Genomic DNA, 18,085 nt, shown 5'->3' with positions numbered 1-18,085 from the left:
AAGATTGCATGAAAGTACACACTAAAAATGATGGCATCCACTCAGGAGGCTGGTAAGTTTTTGTCTTGCTTAGGTGAGGCTGTTCTACCTTCAGTTGATTGCTGATAGAGAAGAGCCAGCTAGGCACACCCTCAAACCCTGGCAAGGTCTTTCTTTTATCATCCTTTGCTAGCTACTACAATTGCCTGAGTAATGTTTCAGGTTGTACAAAGGAGCATTATTTATTAGCTTTATTTGGAAAATTCATAAATGGCTTGATTATATATATATATATATATATATATGCAATGTACAGATAAAATGTGGCAAAAAACCCCAATTAAAAATAAATATGCATAAGATAATGATTTTTTTTAAAAAAAGATAAAATCAACAAAACTTTAAAACAGATGTTTCTTGGTAGGCTTGCTAAAATGGGAGAGTTTTCAGCATGTGTTTTAAACAATGTAGTAATGGTGCCTTCTTAATGTCAGTAGCCAGGGAATTCCAAGGCACATGCCACACATGGAAAAACTCGATCACAAATACGCAACTGGCAGCTTATGGGACTGCAAAAGTTGTAGTTCTGCAGATCAAAGTGATTGAATAGGCACATGTGGGGAAGGTGAATTTCTTAAATAAACTGGTCCCAAGGAATTAAGAGTTTTATATACCTTAATATCAGTTTAAGGGACGCGGGTGGTGCTGTGGGTAAAACCTCAGCGCCTAGGACTTGCCAATCATATGGTCGGCGGTTCGAATCCCCGCGGCGGGGTGCGCTCCCGTCGTTCGGTCCCAGCGCCTGCCAACCTAGCAATTCGAAAGCACCCTTGGGTGCAAGTAGATAAATAGGGACCGCTTACCAGCGGAAAGGTAAACGGCGTTCCGTGTGCTGCGCTGGCTCGCCAGATGCAGCTTGTCACGCTGGCCACGTGACCCGGAAGTGTCTGCGGACAGCGCTGGCTCCCGGCCTATAGAGTGAGATGAGCGCACAACCCTAGAGTCTGGCAAGACTGGCCTGTACAGGCAGGGGTACCTTTACCTTTACCTTTAATATCAGTTTATTTTGCTAATGCCATTAAAACATCTAATGCTTAGTATATGCTAACACTAACAAGGTGATAGACAGGATCTCTGCCCAGAGTTGAAATTCACAATGTTAAAGGTAATTATCCAGATAAGTGTTATGGACAAAGTAATATTTCATTGTTGTCCAGAACTGGTAAGTTACGTCTGTTGTTGATGATATTCAAATAAACTTGCGATATTCCAGATAAACATGAATATCCTTTCTATTTAGAAAAGCTGTGTAAGTTTCTCTGTGTTATAGGGATAAGGGCAGTCCTTACTGAAATATGGCTTTCAAAGAAAATATTCCCTATGGTTGGTTGGTCTTACTTACTATGGGTTGCCCATCAAATCATAGAGTTGGAAGGTACCCCGAGGGTCATCTAGTCCAACCCCCCTGTGATGCAGGAATCTCAACACAAATGTCTCTTGAGTCCTTCTGTAGATTTTGTTGTAGGTAGCAGCTGTGTTCATATGTGATTCTAGCTTGGTATAGCAATTTATGTTGTGGCCTTTCTGGAGAGTGAAAGTACAGTGGTGCCCCGCAAGACGAACGCCTCGCAAGATGGAAAACCCGCTAGACGAAAGGGTTTTCCGTTTTGGAGGCGCTTCGCAAAACTAATTTCCCTATGGGCTTGCTTCGCAAGACGAAAATGTCTTGCGAGTTCCTGCGGGGGTTTTTTCCCTTTTTCCCCCTTTTCCTAAACCCTAAGCCGCTTATCAGCTGATCCGATGATAAGCCGCTTATCAGCTGATCCGCTAAAAGCCGCTAAACCGCTAATAGCGCTAATCCGCTAAGCTGTCAATGGGCTTGCTTCGCAAGACGAAAAAACCGCTATACGAAGAGCCTCACGGAACGGATTAATTTCGTCTTGCGAGGCACCACTGTAATTAAAAATGGCCTAACACACTTCTAAAAAACATAGTTTTCCATTTCATCTACATTCACTGGTAATAATGTATCAACTATTGACTAACAATGTTGTAAGGATTTCAGTGTTTGGTGTCTTTCTCTCTCTATCATTTAAAAAACAGTGTGAGCAACTCCGTCAACATTATATGAGCAAATCAAATGCAGAAGTTTCTGAAGCCCACCAGGCTTTGCAACCAGTGCTACAGACAATCCATGAACTCCAGAAGAAAGTAAGATTTTAGTAATATTTTTGACTTGCCTTTTGATGATATGTGAGCTATGAGGGATTTGTATACAGTGGTACCTCAGGTTAAGTACCTAATTCGTTCCGGAGGTCCGTTCTTAACCTGAAACTGTTCTTAACCTGAAGCACCACTTTAGCTAATGGGGCCTCCTGCTGCTGCCGCGCCGCCGGAGCACGATTTCTGTTCTCATCCTGAAGCAAAGTTCTTAACCCGAGGTAATATTTTTGGGTTAGCAGAGTCTGTAACCTGAAGCGTATGTAACCTGAGGTACCACTGTAAATCTCTAAAAATGTGCCCATGAAAAGATTCCCTACTGCAACAAGGTGGATCAGAAATGGAGTTCTAGAAAATTGGCCTTGAGTGGGTTATATCCAATGCTGCAGTTCCATTAATGCAACAGACTTCCACAGTGCAGGTGAATTTCTGCCCATACAACAGGACTCTCTGTGGTTCTCCTGCTCCCTGCAGCCCCACTCGTGCCTTCAGAAGTCTGCTCCAGAGCAGATTTTTGTGGGTGCAGGGAGGGAGGAAGGAGAGGAAGGCAAAGTCCTGTTATGTGAATTAAAATGTGCATGCCAGTTTTAGATACAACCAGTGCATTGTTCTTCCACAGAGTTTCTACGGAATAATGTATGTTCACGTTTCTCTCTGCCTCACTCCTGTCCGTAAACATTTAAGATGCATGAATTGACCTGTGAATATACAAGTTAACAGCTTCAGTACATGCAAATGTTATAAAACTTTGAAACTACCCAAATAAAATAGTTAAAGCAACTATTTTATTTTCTTTATCACGGATTTTTTCTGTTCCTCCAAGGAGCTCATTCCATCTTAGGCTAATTTACTTCACACTTGACAATGGACAAAAGAGCATGATTGGCTGAAGCTCATGGCTGATCCTTCTGAGCCTAGTCTGACACTCTGTTTGCTGCTGCACTCTACGAGACACATTGTGCGCTGGGATGATAATGAACACTGATGGCTATGTTCAGGCATAACACTGTGATGTGAATGAGCCTGGGGCTTGCACACAATTCTCCTTCTGCCTTGGCATGGCCACAAGGAGTTCAAAAGGTTTCACTTCCCTTTTTGCTTATCCCTGGCATCTTGTTTAATTCAAACTGACAAGTTGCTAGTTTAAAAGAAGCCAGCTCTTTCCTCCTCTTTGCATTGGAGGGGAGAGTACGAGTTTCTGAGGCTTATGTATGCTCATTCACAACACTCTAAACCAAGGTTTATTTTAACATCCAAACACATCCACTGTGATTTCCTCAATGAATCACATTTGCATTCGTTTCTTCAAATGTAAGTTGAGCAATCGCTTATACCAGGTGTAGAACAGCAAGATCAAGGGTAGTGTCATTTCTGTAATCCTTAAACAAATGGTGTTTCACTTGGAGATTCTTTGTTTCTCTAAAACTAATAAAAAGCAGTTCTCCAGATGAGACTTGCTTTTCTCTCTAAGAAGCAAAATAACTTTAAGGCAAGAATATGTCAGTTTTTAACACGTAGCTCCTCAAGGAAGATCTTAGGAAATAATTCACTACAATAGGCCTTTCTCTTTTAAGCCTCATTTTGGGGTGTAACATATGAAGAAAGGGGGGAAGTACTCATGTCATTAAAGAGAGATGCCCACCTAATTGCACTGTTTCCACAGTTTCAAATATTCCTCATTTATTTTTCATTGTTAAATCTAGCTACTGATTTGTCTCTTGCTGTCTTAAACGCTACAAAAAATAAGTAAACAGAGTAAGAGAAAATACTTAAACAATTGTTTATATTTAAAAATCAGTTTTGAAATTATCTAAGATGACTGCAGTGGGTCAAAATTTACCTGGGGAAAAGCTGCTGGTCTTGTATTTAGTCACAAGAAAGTGTGTGTTTCTCAGGCATGTCTTTTTATCACACAAGATGTGGCACATGTATTTATGGGCCTATTTTCTGCACCTAGATGCGCTCCAATTCACCTTGGTGGTTGGATGTGATCCAGTCAGCAATACAATATGCTATTGATGAGGAGCTTGTTCAACGGGTGCAAAATGATCTTACTAGCAATTACAAACAACAAACTAATAAACTCTCTATGGCAGACAAGTAAGTCAGCAGCTACAAAGTAATGTTCCTTATCATAATTCTCAAGTTTTACTCCGTTTGTGACAGCTCATACACCATGCCGCAGGCACTGCTTGCTTGCAAACATCTGGGCTATCATTTAAAATTTGAAAATGCTTCAAGCGATGTATGTATCCAAATACAACTTTGGTTTTCAAAAATGTAAGTCTCCTGTTCCTTTTTATGTTGATTTAAATCTTAGTTGTGCATTAGGTGTATTTTTATGTTTGAGATAATAGTCTATGGATTCATTCATCTCTTTAGCAATTATTTTTGCTCTGGAACGTAACATTTTTTTAAAAATTCCATCATTTCGCTCTTAAAGCACCATTTTCTAGGAATAAGTAGAATTGTATGTATATTTTAAAATATCCGCTTGGTATATATTGCATTGGTGTATGCTCTACATTGACTTGCCTTTTCAGAAAACTGCAATTGTCTTGTATAGGCACATTACCTCACTTATAGGTTACTCACAGAGATCGCTCTGCATTCTGCCAAAAGTCAAAAGCAGAAATGGTTTGCAAGCTGTTAGCCACATAGCCAGTTCTGAATGTTCCCCTGATAAAAATTTGAAGTAAGGTTTGCATCCTCATGCCATTCAGCCAGAAGAAGTTGCATACAGTATATGGGCCGTGAGTCAATCCAGTGATTTCAAAATAAAGTTTTGACTTTTCCTGTTTTTGCTAGATTCCGTGACTGCAGAGGCCTTCAGTACCTGCTCACAACTCAAATGGAAGAAGTGAAGAAATTCCAGAAACGTGTGAGAGAGGCTGTGAAAAAACTGGAGGGCCCTCCTTCCAAAGAGGTTATCGAGGCTGCCACTATCTGCCATCTGCGCCCTGTGAGGTTGCCCCTAAACAAGTAGGTGTGAAAACACCTAGACCTCTGTCACTGGGATTCCAATAAGCATTTCTTCTAATAATGAGACACATATCCCACAACTGAAGTGAAGCAATCAAGTGTGTGCATGGATCCTGTTGAGTTTTTAAAAACCTAAATATATTTTTCTGATTCTCATGTTATATTTCTTATTAGGCATCTCAGTGGGGTTAGTTTCCAAATCTTTTTATTAATTGAAAGAATACTGATACCAAACTTTGGAAAATTTAATTGTTTATTGATCTTCTAAATGTTTCTCTTTGCAATATCTTGTATTCCAGCTGTGTCTTCTGTAAGGCTGATGAATTGTTCACAGAATATGAGTCAAAGCTCTTCTCCCATACGTAAGTGATTTTCTCCCTTTTTGTGCACTTGTGATGAAAGCAAACTTCTTTCATAGATCAGAAAGCAGTTTCTGCTGTGACCTTCTATATCCTTTCTGGATAGAAACGAGGTTCCTTCTCTTTGAGAACTGCTCCACCTCTTGGGAGTGTGAAACTCAGGTGAATTATGTTCTCTTTCACTGTGTTCTTGTGAGGAGAATTGGTATAAGTTTTAAAATAAGGTCACTATATCAAGCACTGTAGCGTTTGTTTGCCTATTATCTTTGATTTTATTAAGATTCATATGGACTTCAGATATGATGACTACTCTAATTCTTCTACATTATTTAAGTGTAAAGGGACAGATGGCAATCTTTGAAGAAATGATAGAAGATGAAGACGGTCTGGTTGATGACCGCTTACCTACCACAAGCAGAGGTCTCTGGGCAGCAAGTGAAACTGAGCGCTCTTTGAAAGCTATACTGTCTTTTGCCAAAGCTCATCGAATAGATGCCAAGGCAATTGAAGAGGGCAGCATCTTCTTGGAACTTTTTGAAGCATGGAAAAAGGAATATAAGGTACAACAGCCAGAATAAATCATGGTGAAAAGTTCAGAACATAAGAAGCATTTTAAGTTGTTTGGTTGATATGTATATAGACAACTCATGCATAACAGTCATAGCGATTGAGTTATTTGTAAACCTCCTTTCCACAAAAACATGCTTAAAGCTGCTTACAAGAATTATAATGACAAGAGTCATAAAACAGCAATATATAATGGTGGCGCTGTGGTCTAAACCACTGAGCCTCTTGGGCTGGCTGATCGGAAGGCTGGCGGTTCGAATCTGTGCGACAGGGTGAGCTCCCATTGCTCTGTCCCAGCTTCTCCCAACCTAGCAGTTCCAAAGCATACCATCCAGGGGTCCTTTACCTTTAACTTTTACCTAACAGATAATCATTTCATACAATGATAATTTATTCAATAAAGAATAAGGATGGTAATAATACATAGCACATACAACCACAACATTTCATATGTGTGATCAGTATGTATATTCTTATTGCTGTGTTAGGCAATTGTCACAAGCCACCATGACCCCTTGCATTTCATAATCTTTTGACTTCACTGTTCACAGTATTTTTCATTTGTGTGGAGATGCACATAATGTAAATGGTCTCAGTGGGCAAATATGTAACCAAATATGTTGGGTAACATATACTCAAAAGGTTCTGCTCTGATTAATGAAAGGGTATGCCACAACAAAATGGTTAATGTGCCACAGAGCTCTTTGTTATAGATGTTCCCAAAGCAGTTTTCTCTAAACTAAAGGGCTCATTTTGAAATGTCATTCCCAGCTCTTCATTGCTCATGTCTCAACCCTTAAGTGCAGGATGGAGGCTTTGTCATTCAGGCAGTCAAATTACTGGTGCTAATCAGCCATTTATGACATTAATGTCATTCTAGTGTTGCAAGTGGGGAACAAATTGTCTCTTCACATATGGTTGCTTTGAGGACACATATGGAGACCTGTTACCAGTGACAAAAAAGGCTGTGCATTTGTTTCTTCCATCTGTCCAGTACTAGTAAACTTTCAATTGGCTATGTAGTCTTTGCAGTACTGTACCTGATAACTCTACCAAGGCCTCGTATTCTGTGCTGCATGGCAGCAGCGTTTAAAAACTGAAAATTGATTCCTGTGAAGGCATTTTTAAGTTGATATAGTTCTTTATTCCTCAAACTATAGCTGTTGGCTAAGAGAGTGATTTGTAAACTAGGAAGCTGTAGGTCAAGTCTCATTTTAGGCAGAAATTAAGTAGTCTTTAGGCAAGAGGTAGTGTCACAGCATTGGATCCATAGCTGCAGTTTGGGGATGATAATAATACAGGCTTACTTCCCTAGGACCTTTCCACAGGGCCTGCAAGACAGAGCTGTTCCACCAGGCCTTTGGTCAGTGCGCAGCCTGACTCCCTCCTTTGGCAATCTTTACAAAACTTTAGTTTATGGTTGCCATCAATTTTGATTTTAATTAATTTTTATAATGTTTTTATAATGTTGCACTACTTTAGTGTTGTTAGCCGCCCTGAGCCCGTCTTCGGCTGGGGAGGGTGGGATATAAATAAAATTTATTTTTATTATTATTATTATTATTATTATTATTATTATTATTAGGTCATTGTAATGATATATACATGGTATATGTGCTAAGAGTACTGTACCTTTAAAATATTGACTTATATTTTCTCTAGTTTGGCTATGTTTCAAGTTATTTTGTGAAAGCAGGCTTTTTATTCTGTCTTTGGACCCTTTAAAAGCAATAACAACCAGGAATTGTGCATACTGAAGTGTGCTTAGTTTTGCGAAAATAGCTGGTTTTCCCACTCATAGCTAACACAGAATTTCTAGTTTACTGTAACTTTCTTCTGTGTACCTGTGTGGGTGGGTATGCATATGTTTTGCACTACAAAGTACAGTAATTTTACAGTGCAAAGCTGTAATTTTCCATTAGATTTTTTTCTGTTGGTGTTATTTTGAAATCCTGAGTGCTGGGACACAGAATTATTTGTTAACCGCAGCTTACTGTGCTACTGCTGATTATCTTTTTATCTTCCCTTCAGCTGCTTCATGAATATTGGATGGTCCTCCGAGATCACGTGTCTGCCATTGATGAGCTTGCCATGGCTACAGAACGATTTAGAGTGCGTCATCCGGAAGAGCCAAAACCCAACCACCCTGTTCTTCACATAATTGAGCCGCATGAGGTGACAAGATTGCATTGTATCCGAAATACAGTAGTGCTGATTAAGCCACCATTTGGGACTGCTGCTTGCCACTAAACAGGACTTTAAAACCTCAGTCCTGCTGTTTGTTGAATGTTCTTTTTGTAGCATCTCTTCATTGTTTTGGGACTAGATATAACTTGCACACCAGGATTATGTATTTATTGTATTATATCTAGAGATTGCCTTAATGATCACTGAATGGTTACATTTCTTTTCTAGGTAGAACAAAATCGAGTGAAACTCCTGAACGACAAAGCAGTTGCCAAATCACAGCTTCAGAAGAAACTGGGCCAGCTCCTCTACCTCACTAATTTGGAAAAGGTAAGGTTGACTTGCACCATTTCCAAGTTACATTTACGTGGAACCCTCTATTACCTTGTAGATAGGATTTTCTCTTTAATCTTCCCTCGTATTGTTTGAATATCTAAAAGAAAGAAATGAGGGAACAGGGATTCCTACTTTGCATTGGCATTATCCTCAAAGAGATTCTTGGAGCCGAGACAAGAAAAGCTGTGCTGAGGTTCTGCAGATTTTACCTCATTCTTTCAAGTATGTCCAGTATGGATTTAAAGGGTACAGGATAGACTCAAAATTATGACTCCTTAAATAGCTGTAGATACTTATTGCAGATGTTTGTATAGCTATGTCAAGAAGCAGGATACCTTCCAGACTGTGCTTCATAGCTCTAAATTATACAGTGGACCCTCCAGACATGAACTTAATTCATTCCAGGTGTCTGTTCGCACCCCGAAAATTACTTAAGTAGATGCACCATTTCTGTGCACGTGTGTGGTGCGGTTGAGCGCTTCTGTGCATGCACAAGGTGCGTAGAGCGCTTCTGCGCATGTGTGCACAGCAAAACCCGGAAGTGTATACTTTCGCATTCACAACCCGAAAGTTACGTTACCCGAAGGTAACATAACCCGAGCGTCCACTGTATACAAGTTGCTAACCTTCACATAATTGGGACTTTCTGCTGATTTGAATCACTGCAAACTGCTCTAATTAAACAAAAGGAAAAATCTCATTCTTCCTTAAATGCCAGCTTTGTAATTTTTAGATCATAGTTATGAGAACTATGCAAGCCATTTTTTGCACAAAATGAATTCATTCTCTCCCTCTCTTATATACATGCACTTACCATACTACATAGCTAGCTAATTCTCAGGGAAGTTTCAAAACCAGTTTGAAATACTAAAGCAGGCTGTTGCCTAAATGATAAAAAAGACAGAAGTCCCACTGGGCTTGTACAAGCTCTTGGACACACCTAAAATTGTCTGGATTGTATTTTAAAATCATGACTCAGAATTACCCCCGCCCCCCGTTTGCCTCTTGGAAGTTTTCCATGGAGTTGTTTGCATTCATCAACCATAGTGCTTTAAACAATTCTTTTTAAGCAATATCTCTCATAGAAATCCTAAAGCGGATCACTGAATCTCAGACAGCATTATCTCTTTTAGTTTTATAACTCCTGAAAAATACTGGCTTGAATCCAAATATGCCCTTCTGGTTACAGAAGGGCTGTTGACCGAGAGAGAGAGAGAGAGAGAGCATAGCATGAGAAAGTAACCCCAATTCAGGAAATATTTTTCTTTTTGCACAAGTTTATTAATGGCGTTTGTATGCTACAGCTTGTATTGTATGTTTCTTATACTGTAATAATGTAATCCCAAGTAAATTGTGGTACTGCACTGCAAGATGTCTTCCACAAGCTTGCACAAGAACACCTGGATAGCACTAACACACACATGAGTCTTTGAATCCAAGCTATTGCTTTTATTTTTCCAGGTATTGATTTATTTTTAACATACTTACAAACAGTTCCTATATAATGAATTGCCAAACTTACCAGGCTTTAAAGTTGTTCCAGCTTCAAATCATTTGTAAGATTACTTTAAGTATTAATTTACTTTTACTCGCTCACCCAAAATGTTTTCTTTAATACTTCCATAGTCTCAGGATAAAACAACTGGAGGAGTGAATCCAGAGCCATGTCCAATTTGTGCACGGCAACTGGGAAAACAGGTAAGAAGTTCACCTATGGATTTTTCTGTAGAGGATCTTAAGATTTCATATTTTTAAAGTTAGTGCCAACCAAACTTCCCTGGGGAGAGCACTCCACAAACAGAGAACCACTCTCTGGACCTCTTTCGGAAGAGACACCTGAAGGGCCCTTGATGTTGATGACAGGGTCCAGATTGGTTTAGGTTGTGTTTTTATGCTCTGTTTGTAATTATATCCATTTCAGTAACTCCTTGTTTTTTACCTTTCTTTTGACTTTATAATCAAAAGCTCCTTGTGTGTAGATAGATATAGATATAGATATAGATATAGATATAGATATAGATATAGATATAGATATAGATATAGATATAGATATAGATATAGATATAGATATAGATATAGATATAGATATAGATATAGTGGTACCTCGGTTGTCAAACTTAATCCATTCCAGGAGTCTGTTTGACTCCCAGAATGGTTCAGAAACCAAGATGTGGCTTCTGATTGGATGCAGGAGCTTCCTGCTCTCAATCGGAAGCCGCGGAAGCTGTGTTGGATGTTTGCCTTCCAAAAAACGTTCACAGTCTGGAACACTCACTTCCAGGTTTGTGGCGTTCGGGAGCTGATTTGTTCGGGAGCCAAGCCATTCGACAACCAAAGTACAACTGTATATAGATTTATAGAGATAGATAGAGAGATATGAGAGATTTTTCTGATTATTCCAGAGATCAGTGTACAGTATGGGGTAGCAACATCACTACTGGCTTCTTCTCTGATTCATGCCTTTAGTATCCTTTAGTAATGTGTACATATTAATTGCAACCAGCATTGTAGATGGATTTCTTCATAGAACTTAAATTCAAATGTTTAAAAATTACAATTTTCTACTTAGTTCTAATGCATTGTCATGTTTGCATGTGAACTCCAACATCACATATGTCTTTGCACTTACTTGCTGTTATTTCTCCCTCTAGTGGGCAGTGTTGACATGTGGACATTGCTTCTGCAATGAGTGTATAGCTATTATTATAGAACAGTACAGTGTTGGCACCCGCAGAAGTTCAATCAAGTGTGCCATCTGCAGACAAACAACATCACATAAAGAAATCTCCTATGTCTTCACTGCAGAGGCAGCAAACCAAGAAGATGATATACCTGTGAAGGTAAACTGTCATACAGATGGGAACTTTTTATATTGATTCAAGTTTCTAATCATCCTGTAAGAGTATTTACATTTTTCTTACTTGGAAGAAAGTTTAGATGCCATGCTGACTGGCAATAAACCTAGATTTTTAGGTGGGAAACCAAATGACTGATTTTTAATGTTTTAGTATGTTTATGTTTGAACTGAGTTTTCTGTAAACCACCCAAGGACTTCAAACACTCAACAAATGTTCTGAATAAATAAATGGCAGCAGTCCGTTTAAACACAAAAAAAACCTTTTAATCACTGAGATTTTATTTATGGGCAATTGGAACTTGCCGGTAGTTGAATTTGATTTTGTGAAGTTTATAGTTCTTTAGAGAGCAAAACATACTGATTAATCTGTTGATATTTATAGTGCCAAGTCCCAAATACTCTCCAACCATCAACCAGCCATTGGGCTGATTGGATTTCAATATACACACCCAATGCCGACACCAAAACCTTCTTACATCTGTAGTCATTAAAAGTTGTGGCCTCATTTAATCCCAATACTGCTGCTCCGTGTCTTATTTTGTGTTACTTTACATGTGCCCGCTCCACTGCACCTCAGTCCGCAACTAATTACTTTTAATTAAAAAAAAAATCACATGGAGGTACTTCTATTTGAATAACATTTTTGTGAAATGCTTACAATGTTTATACGTAACTTTTAAAAATAGGATAGATTGCTTTATGGAAATCATTTATGGCAAATTTCACTGTATATATTTAAACAAACATATAAACACACAGTGATACTGAATGACTTTAATCAGATGTGAACTATATAAAGGAAACATAATCTTCAATTTCTTTTTCAAAGGGAAGTCACTCCACCAAAGTGGAAGCTGTGGTCAGGACTCTAAAGAAAATCCAGTTCAAAGATCCAGGAGCCAAATCCCTAGTTTTCTCAACGGTATATCTAAAAGTTTTAAAAATTAAAATGTACATTAATCAAAAGGTGGTATATAGCTAGATTGTTTATTTCATACATTTTGTTTACTGCTCGATTGTAAATGCACACACACACCTCAAAGCTGTTTGGATTGGGTGATGGTATAGCTAATGAAGATAATTTTAAGTTAAGATGAAATTAGGATACATGGGAAAGTGTATCTTCTTGTTTTCTTCCCACCTATTTTAGATGCTGGGTGCTCTGATAAGTACTATCCTGTTTGTAATATGGAAATATCTTCTTTTTATATTTTATAGTGGCAAGATGTGCTCGATATCATTGCAAAAGCGCTTTATGATAATAGCATGGAGTTTGCTCAAATCAATGGAATTAACAAATTTCAGGTATGTTTCTTCAACTGCTCACTGATGGTAATTTAATCCTTTGCTTTGTCTTGAGAGTAATATTATGAGGATTTCAGAGGACAGACGTCTGCCAGAACATATTGGGACAGGATTCACCTAACAAGTCCCATTAGCAGAAGCCCTGCTCAAGGGTTTCTACTTGCACAACGGAGCTTTCTCCTGTGCATTCCTGTGCCCCCAAAACTGGGGGGGAGGCAAATTCCCAGGACTAGGAGGTAGGGAGAACAGGGGAGATTGTTCCATCTGGCAAGCTGAAATGCTTGTCCTGAAGGAATGATCAGAAGACTGTGACATTGTATTTGAGCTGATAGCACCTAGCACTTGCTTGGCGTGGAAATAAAAAGAATTAAACTGTCAGAGAGCTAGGCTAATTTTAGAGCTACTAGAAAGATAATGCCTACTCCCTGTTAATTGCAGCTAAGCAAGTCAAATAACTCAGGAATGTGGATGTAACCCCACCCCCATTGTGTCTGGACCAAGCTCCATCTGAAAAGCCCCCCTCATGCCCACCTAGCACATTTAATCTCTGAGGTCATCAGAAAGAAAGGAGGCAGCAGCCAGGCAACCCTCTATCATGCCTGAATACATCTGCAGCTGTACTTCATGCCCAGGCACCCCTCCCGCATACCTGTGCTAAGGTATAGTGCACACCTGCTCTCTTTCTCTCAACACTCTCACATCACATCTAGCCTAAGACTGTTTATTGTGTTTTAATTATTTACAGTGATTTTAATTAGTCATGTGTCTGCTTAGGGAGCCAATTTTGGTTTATAACTTGGGATTAAAATTTAATCACCCATTGTTCATGTTCATCGCTGCTGTGAAGTTAACAGTGGCTAAGGTTTCCGTTTCATGCAAGCTTTGAAACCCCTTCTGACTAGCTTCAGGTCCTTTGCTGCAGTGGTGATGAGCTGCTTAATCGCAGGGAAGTGAGGAAGGAAAATTATTCTTCCAGAGCTGCAAGGGAAGGAATAGTTATAGTCATTGTTAACAGGAGAGAGTTATTGATATATGTGCACCAGCCCTAAGTATTCTCGGGTTGTGTATGATCCATTACCTCTCAGATACACTCTGTCTTTGTAAAGAATTTAGGATTCAAGGGTCACTAGTCTGTCACACTTTATAGCAACTGTTCTTAAATATACAAGGATCTGGTGAAGTTTTGAATATTATTCTTTATTTTGCCTTTCAGGAAAATCTATCTGCATTTAAGTATGATCCCAAGATCAACATATTGTTATTGCCTCTCCATACTGGCTCGAATGGATTGAATATTATTGAGGCAACACATGTCCTCCTAGTAGAACCTATCTTGAATCCAGCACATGAGCTACAGGCCATTGGCAGAGTGCATCGCATTGGGCAAACTAAGTAAGGATCAAAAACTGTTTTGGGCTCACCTAACTGCCACTTAATGCAGTGTATGTATAACCACTCTGAGGTTTTCTACAATTAAGCGGTATATAAATTCTAGGAAATAAATTAACTAAATAATAATAATAATAATAATAATAATAATAATAATAATAATAATAATTTATTATTTATACCCCGCCCAATAATAATTTATTATTTATACCCCGCCCATCTGGCTGGGCCTCCCCAGCCACTCTGGGCGGCTTCCATAGAAACCAAAAATACAGTAAAATATCACACGTTAAAAACTTCCCTGAACAGGGCTGCCTTAAGATGTCTTCTGAATGTCAGGTAGTTGTTTATCGCTTTGACATCTGCTGGAAGGGCGTTCCACAGGGCGGGCGCCACTACCGAGAAGGCCCTCTGCCTGGTTCCCTGTAGCTTTGCTTCTCGCAATGAGGGAACCGCCAGAAGGCCCTCGGCGCTGGACCTCAGCGTCCGGGCAGAATGATGGGGGTGGAGACGCTCCTTCAGATATACTGGACCGAGGCCGTTTAGGGCTTTAAAGGTCAGCACCAACACTTTGAATTGTGCTCGGAAACGTACTGGGAGCCAATGTAGGTCTTTCAAGACCGGTGTTATATGGTCTCGGTGGCCGCCCCCAGTCACCAGTCTAGCTGCCGCATTCTGGATTAGTTGTAGTTTCCGTGTCACCTTCAAAGGTAGCCCCACGTAGAGTGCATTGCAGTAGTCCAAGCGGGAGATAACCAGAGCATGCACCACTCTGGCGAGACAGTCTGCAGGCAGATAGGGTCTCAGCCTACGTACCAGATGGAGCTGGTAAACAGCTGCCCTGGATACAGATTTGACCTGTGCCTCCATGGACAGCTGTGAGTCCAAAATGACTCCCAGGCTGCGCACCTGGTCCTTCAGGGGCACAGTTACCCCATTCAGGACCAGGGAATCCTCCACACCTGCCCGCCTCCTGTCCCCCAAAAACAGTACTTCTGTCTTGTCAGGATTCAACCTCAATCTGTTAGCCGCCATCCATCTTGGCGTTAGGATGTCACATAGCGTTAGGATATGTGACGTTAGGATATGTCACGTGCAGCGTTAGGATGTCACATAGCGTACGACTATAAATTGCGAGTAAGTGGCAGGTCAGTAGAAACAGGAAGTACCAGCAGAACCAACCACTTGCCAATAACCTGATCTCATTATGACATTATGACATTGGCTGGTCAACACCTGTCAAAATTTCTGTAGCCAGTATTGTCCTAAAGCTACATTATAATTCTAGCATTTTCTGAAACATAAGTGGTTTATAATACACATCACATGCTTGTTGTTGGAGCTATTATAGAGTAAGCAATAAAGACTATGAAGGCTGTAATCCTAAACTCCCTTTCTAGGGAGTAAGCCCATTGAACACAGTGATCTACTGCGTAAACTTGTAAGGGATATCCCTGTAAGTGTAACAACGTGTGCTGAATAGTCTTTTCTTTCCCGAAAAAAAAATTCAGGCCCACAATTGTTCATAGATTCTTAATCAAAGCAACAATTGAAGAAAGAATGCAGACAATGCTGAAAACTGTAGAAAGGAGGTAAGTAAAGCCTGTCTATACAATATTTCATTTTTCAAATTTGTATTCACATTTGCAAGGGCAGCTACCCCAGACATAGAAACTGAAATCCTAGACACTTACTGCTATGTAAGTAAGTCCTAGTGAACTCCATAGGACTTACTTCTGAGTAGATATGCATGGTGTTAGAAGCCAGAAAAAAAATGTTAACAAAAATGTATTGTGGTGCAAGAAGGGGAGGCATTATGCAAGTGATATTTCTGCAGTCACAAATGATTACGAATTTCTACACAGTACTCACAAATGCAACAAGTGGGCTTGTTGCCCAAAGAATATTGCTTTCCCCAAGCAAAATAAAGCCCTTTGAAGTATTGTGGAAATCAAACCCCTACCACAGAAGAGTTTCCCTAAGGATCAAACATTTGAATCCTAGGCAGTAAGGAACTGCATGCACACTTAGATATAAACTGATCCTATGGTAATGGTTCTCTGGTTTGTCCTTCTGATTTGTATGTATTTCCAGATCTTTCATGTATATAGAAAGCCCCAGAATCAAAACTAGTGATGTGGTTTGCCATCACACACATTCAAACTTTACTCCTCATTGGCATTATTTTCAGGCTACTGGAACTGAAGGGCTTGGGGGCATTTTTCCAAACAAAATTAAGACAGAGTGAATTTACTTCAAATTTTTGTATTGTCTGATATTCATAGCGAGCCCACATTGTCAGGTAACATGCAAAGCAGTGTGCACAAAAATCAGTGCGGGTTGTTACAGGTGGAGAACTATATACCTGTTTACCATTCACAAGCACAGATCGGCCTTTTCTGTAAGTCTGCTTTTACGATAATAGAGCAATCTAAGTTGGTTTTTGACCATCTTTTGCAGGTAACATAGCATGTTGATAACAACTCTCATAAGGTTCTTTAAATACACAAAGGTTGTTTCAATAAAAGAATATAAAATTCTTTTGCATATAAAATTCAGCAACTTTCACAACTTAATTTTGTGAACCTTGATAATACAAAAATGACTAAAGCAAAACACTGGCTTAGAAAGAACACAGTTCACAAAGCAGCTTGTCCTTGCAAACCTACTTTTGACTATTTTCTTCAGGTAAATAGACAGCTTGGTCCACCTTTAAAACCCAATGCTGTGCTTTTGAGACTCTCCTTTTCAGCCAGGATCATTGCAACATAAACCTCTTTAGTAGAGCTGCCTCTTGTATTTAATGAATGTAGATGTGAGCTACATTTCTCATATTTTAAAATGTATTTTTCCCTTCTCCCCTCCAATGTTCCCTCATCCCCCAAAGCCACTCTAGTTCTTCCATGAAGCAGTCGGAGGCCTCTGTGTTAACAGTAGCTGATCTCGCAGACCTTTTCTCAGCAGAAACTGAAGAACTTGAATGAAGCAATGGATTTCATGCTCTTTTGAGACCAGAAGAGGGCCATAACCTACTTGTTTTCTAAGCAACACAATACAAATAGCTAACTTTTCAGAGGTTCCTGTAGATGTCACTAAACACCCACCCTTATTAGGCTTCCATGAACTGATAAGTCTTTTTAACAGTTTCCTCTAAGTTATGTGGTTGTGGATTTCTCCAGCACATTTCTGTTAAGAAGAAAACTTGCACTTTACACAAGCACTACATTAAGTATAGCTTTGCACTTCCAAAGAACATGAACACCCCAGTCCAGCTTTTGTTTTGTGATTTAAAAAAATAAAATGTATGACTAGTTGTGCCAGAAAATGGATGGGGATTCACATACCATTGAAAGCAAGGAGTATGGGTAGATAGTATCCATACTCAGATGTACATCTGAGTTATCCCTGACATTCCTAAACCGACATGAGACTTGTTTGCTCAAGGTGTTTGACTAGACATTGAGGAAAGAAAGCTTTGCATGGCAGAAAAGAGTGTGAAAATCATGAAGCAATTCTTTTGCTTTCATTTTATTCCTAGAATTAATTACTAAAATAAGTTAGTGAGTAAACAAATCTTTTTTCAGAAAGGGCTTCTAGCGGTGCTGACATATTATCATGCAAGTTTTACCAGTTAATCCTAGCTACTTATTTTTAGACACCACTTTGGCATTTGTAATCATTTTCTAGTTATTTATGCTGTGATATTATGTTATAGAAATCTGAAAATAATTTGCTTGTTTATATTTAAACGTTTGCTGTTAATGTCTGCTCTTCTCTTGATAAATTATGTCTTTTGTATGATCTTTTGTCTTGAAATAATAGCTGAAAACATCTGTTTGATAGATTTTTAAACATTCTTGTTTAAATTTTGGATTCTTGTATCCTATTAAACTGGTAAAGCTTC

General features: G+C 39.2%; 1 protein-coding gene across 2 annotated transcripts in view; it reads left to right on the top strand.

The window, feature by feature from the left end:
* SHPRH (SNF2 histone linker PHD RING helicase) overlaps window positions 1-18,085 on the top strand; it is a 46,235-nt gene extending 28,150 nt beyond the window's left edge. For both annotated transcript variants that reach the window (XM_081855244.1, XM_081855245.1), the window contains exons 17-30: window positions 2,083-2,190; window positions 4,157-4,299; window positions 5,008-5,181; window positions 5,481-5,543; window positions 5,875-6,100; window positions 8,139-8,282; window positions 8,523-8,624; window positions 10,257-10,328; window positions 11,282-11,470; window positions 12,317-12,409; window positions 12,706-12,792; window positions 14,006-14,184; window positions 15,693-15,773; window positions 17,069-18,085. In XM_081855244.1, coding sequence (XP_081711370.1) covers window positions 2,083-2,190; window positions 4,157-4,299; window positions 5,008-5,181; window positions 5,481-5,543; window positions 5,875-6,100; window positions 8,139-8,282; window positions 8,523-8,624; window positions 10,257-10,328; window positions 11,282-11,470; window positions 12,317-12,409; window positions 12,706-12,792; window positions 14,006-14,184; window positions 15,693-15,773; window positions 17,069-17,165 — 1,758 coding nt within the window. In that variant the 3' untranslated portion in view covers window positions 17,166-18,085. The remainder of the gene's footprint in view (window positions 1-2,082; window positions 2,191-4,156; window positions 4,300-5,007; window positions 5,182-5,480; window positions 5,544-5,874; window positions 6,101-8,138; window positions 8,283-8,522; window positions 8,625-10,256; window positions 10,329-11,281; window positions 11,471-12,316; window positions 12,410-12,705; window positions 12,793-14,005; window positions 14,185-15,692; window positions 15,774-17,068) is intronic.

This window comes from Podarcis erhardii (genome assembly GCF_964252035.2).
Source record: "Podarcis erhardii genome assembly, chromosome: 3".
Classification (NCBI taxonomy): Eukaryota; Metazoa; Chordata; class Lepidosauria; order Squamata; family Lacertidae; genus Podarcis; species Podarcis erhardii.
Note: the sequence above shows the minus strand (reverse complement) of the source record. Positions and strands in the feature narration are given on the sequence as shown.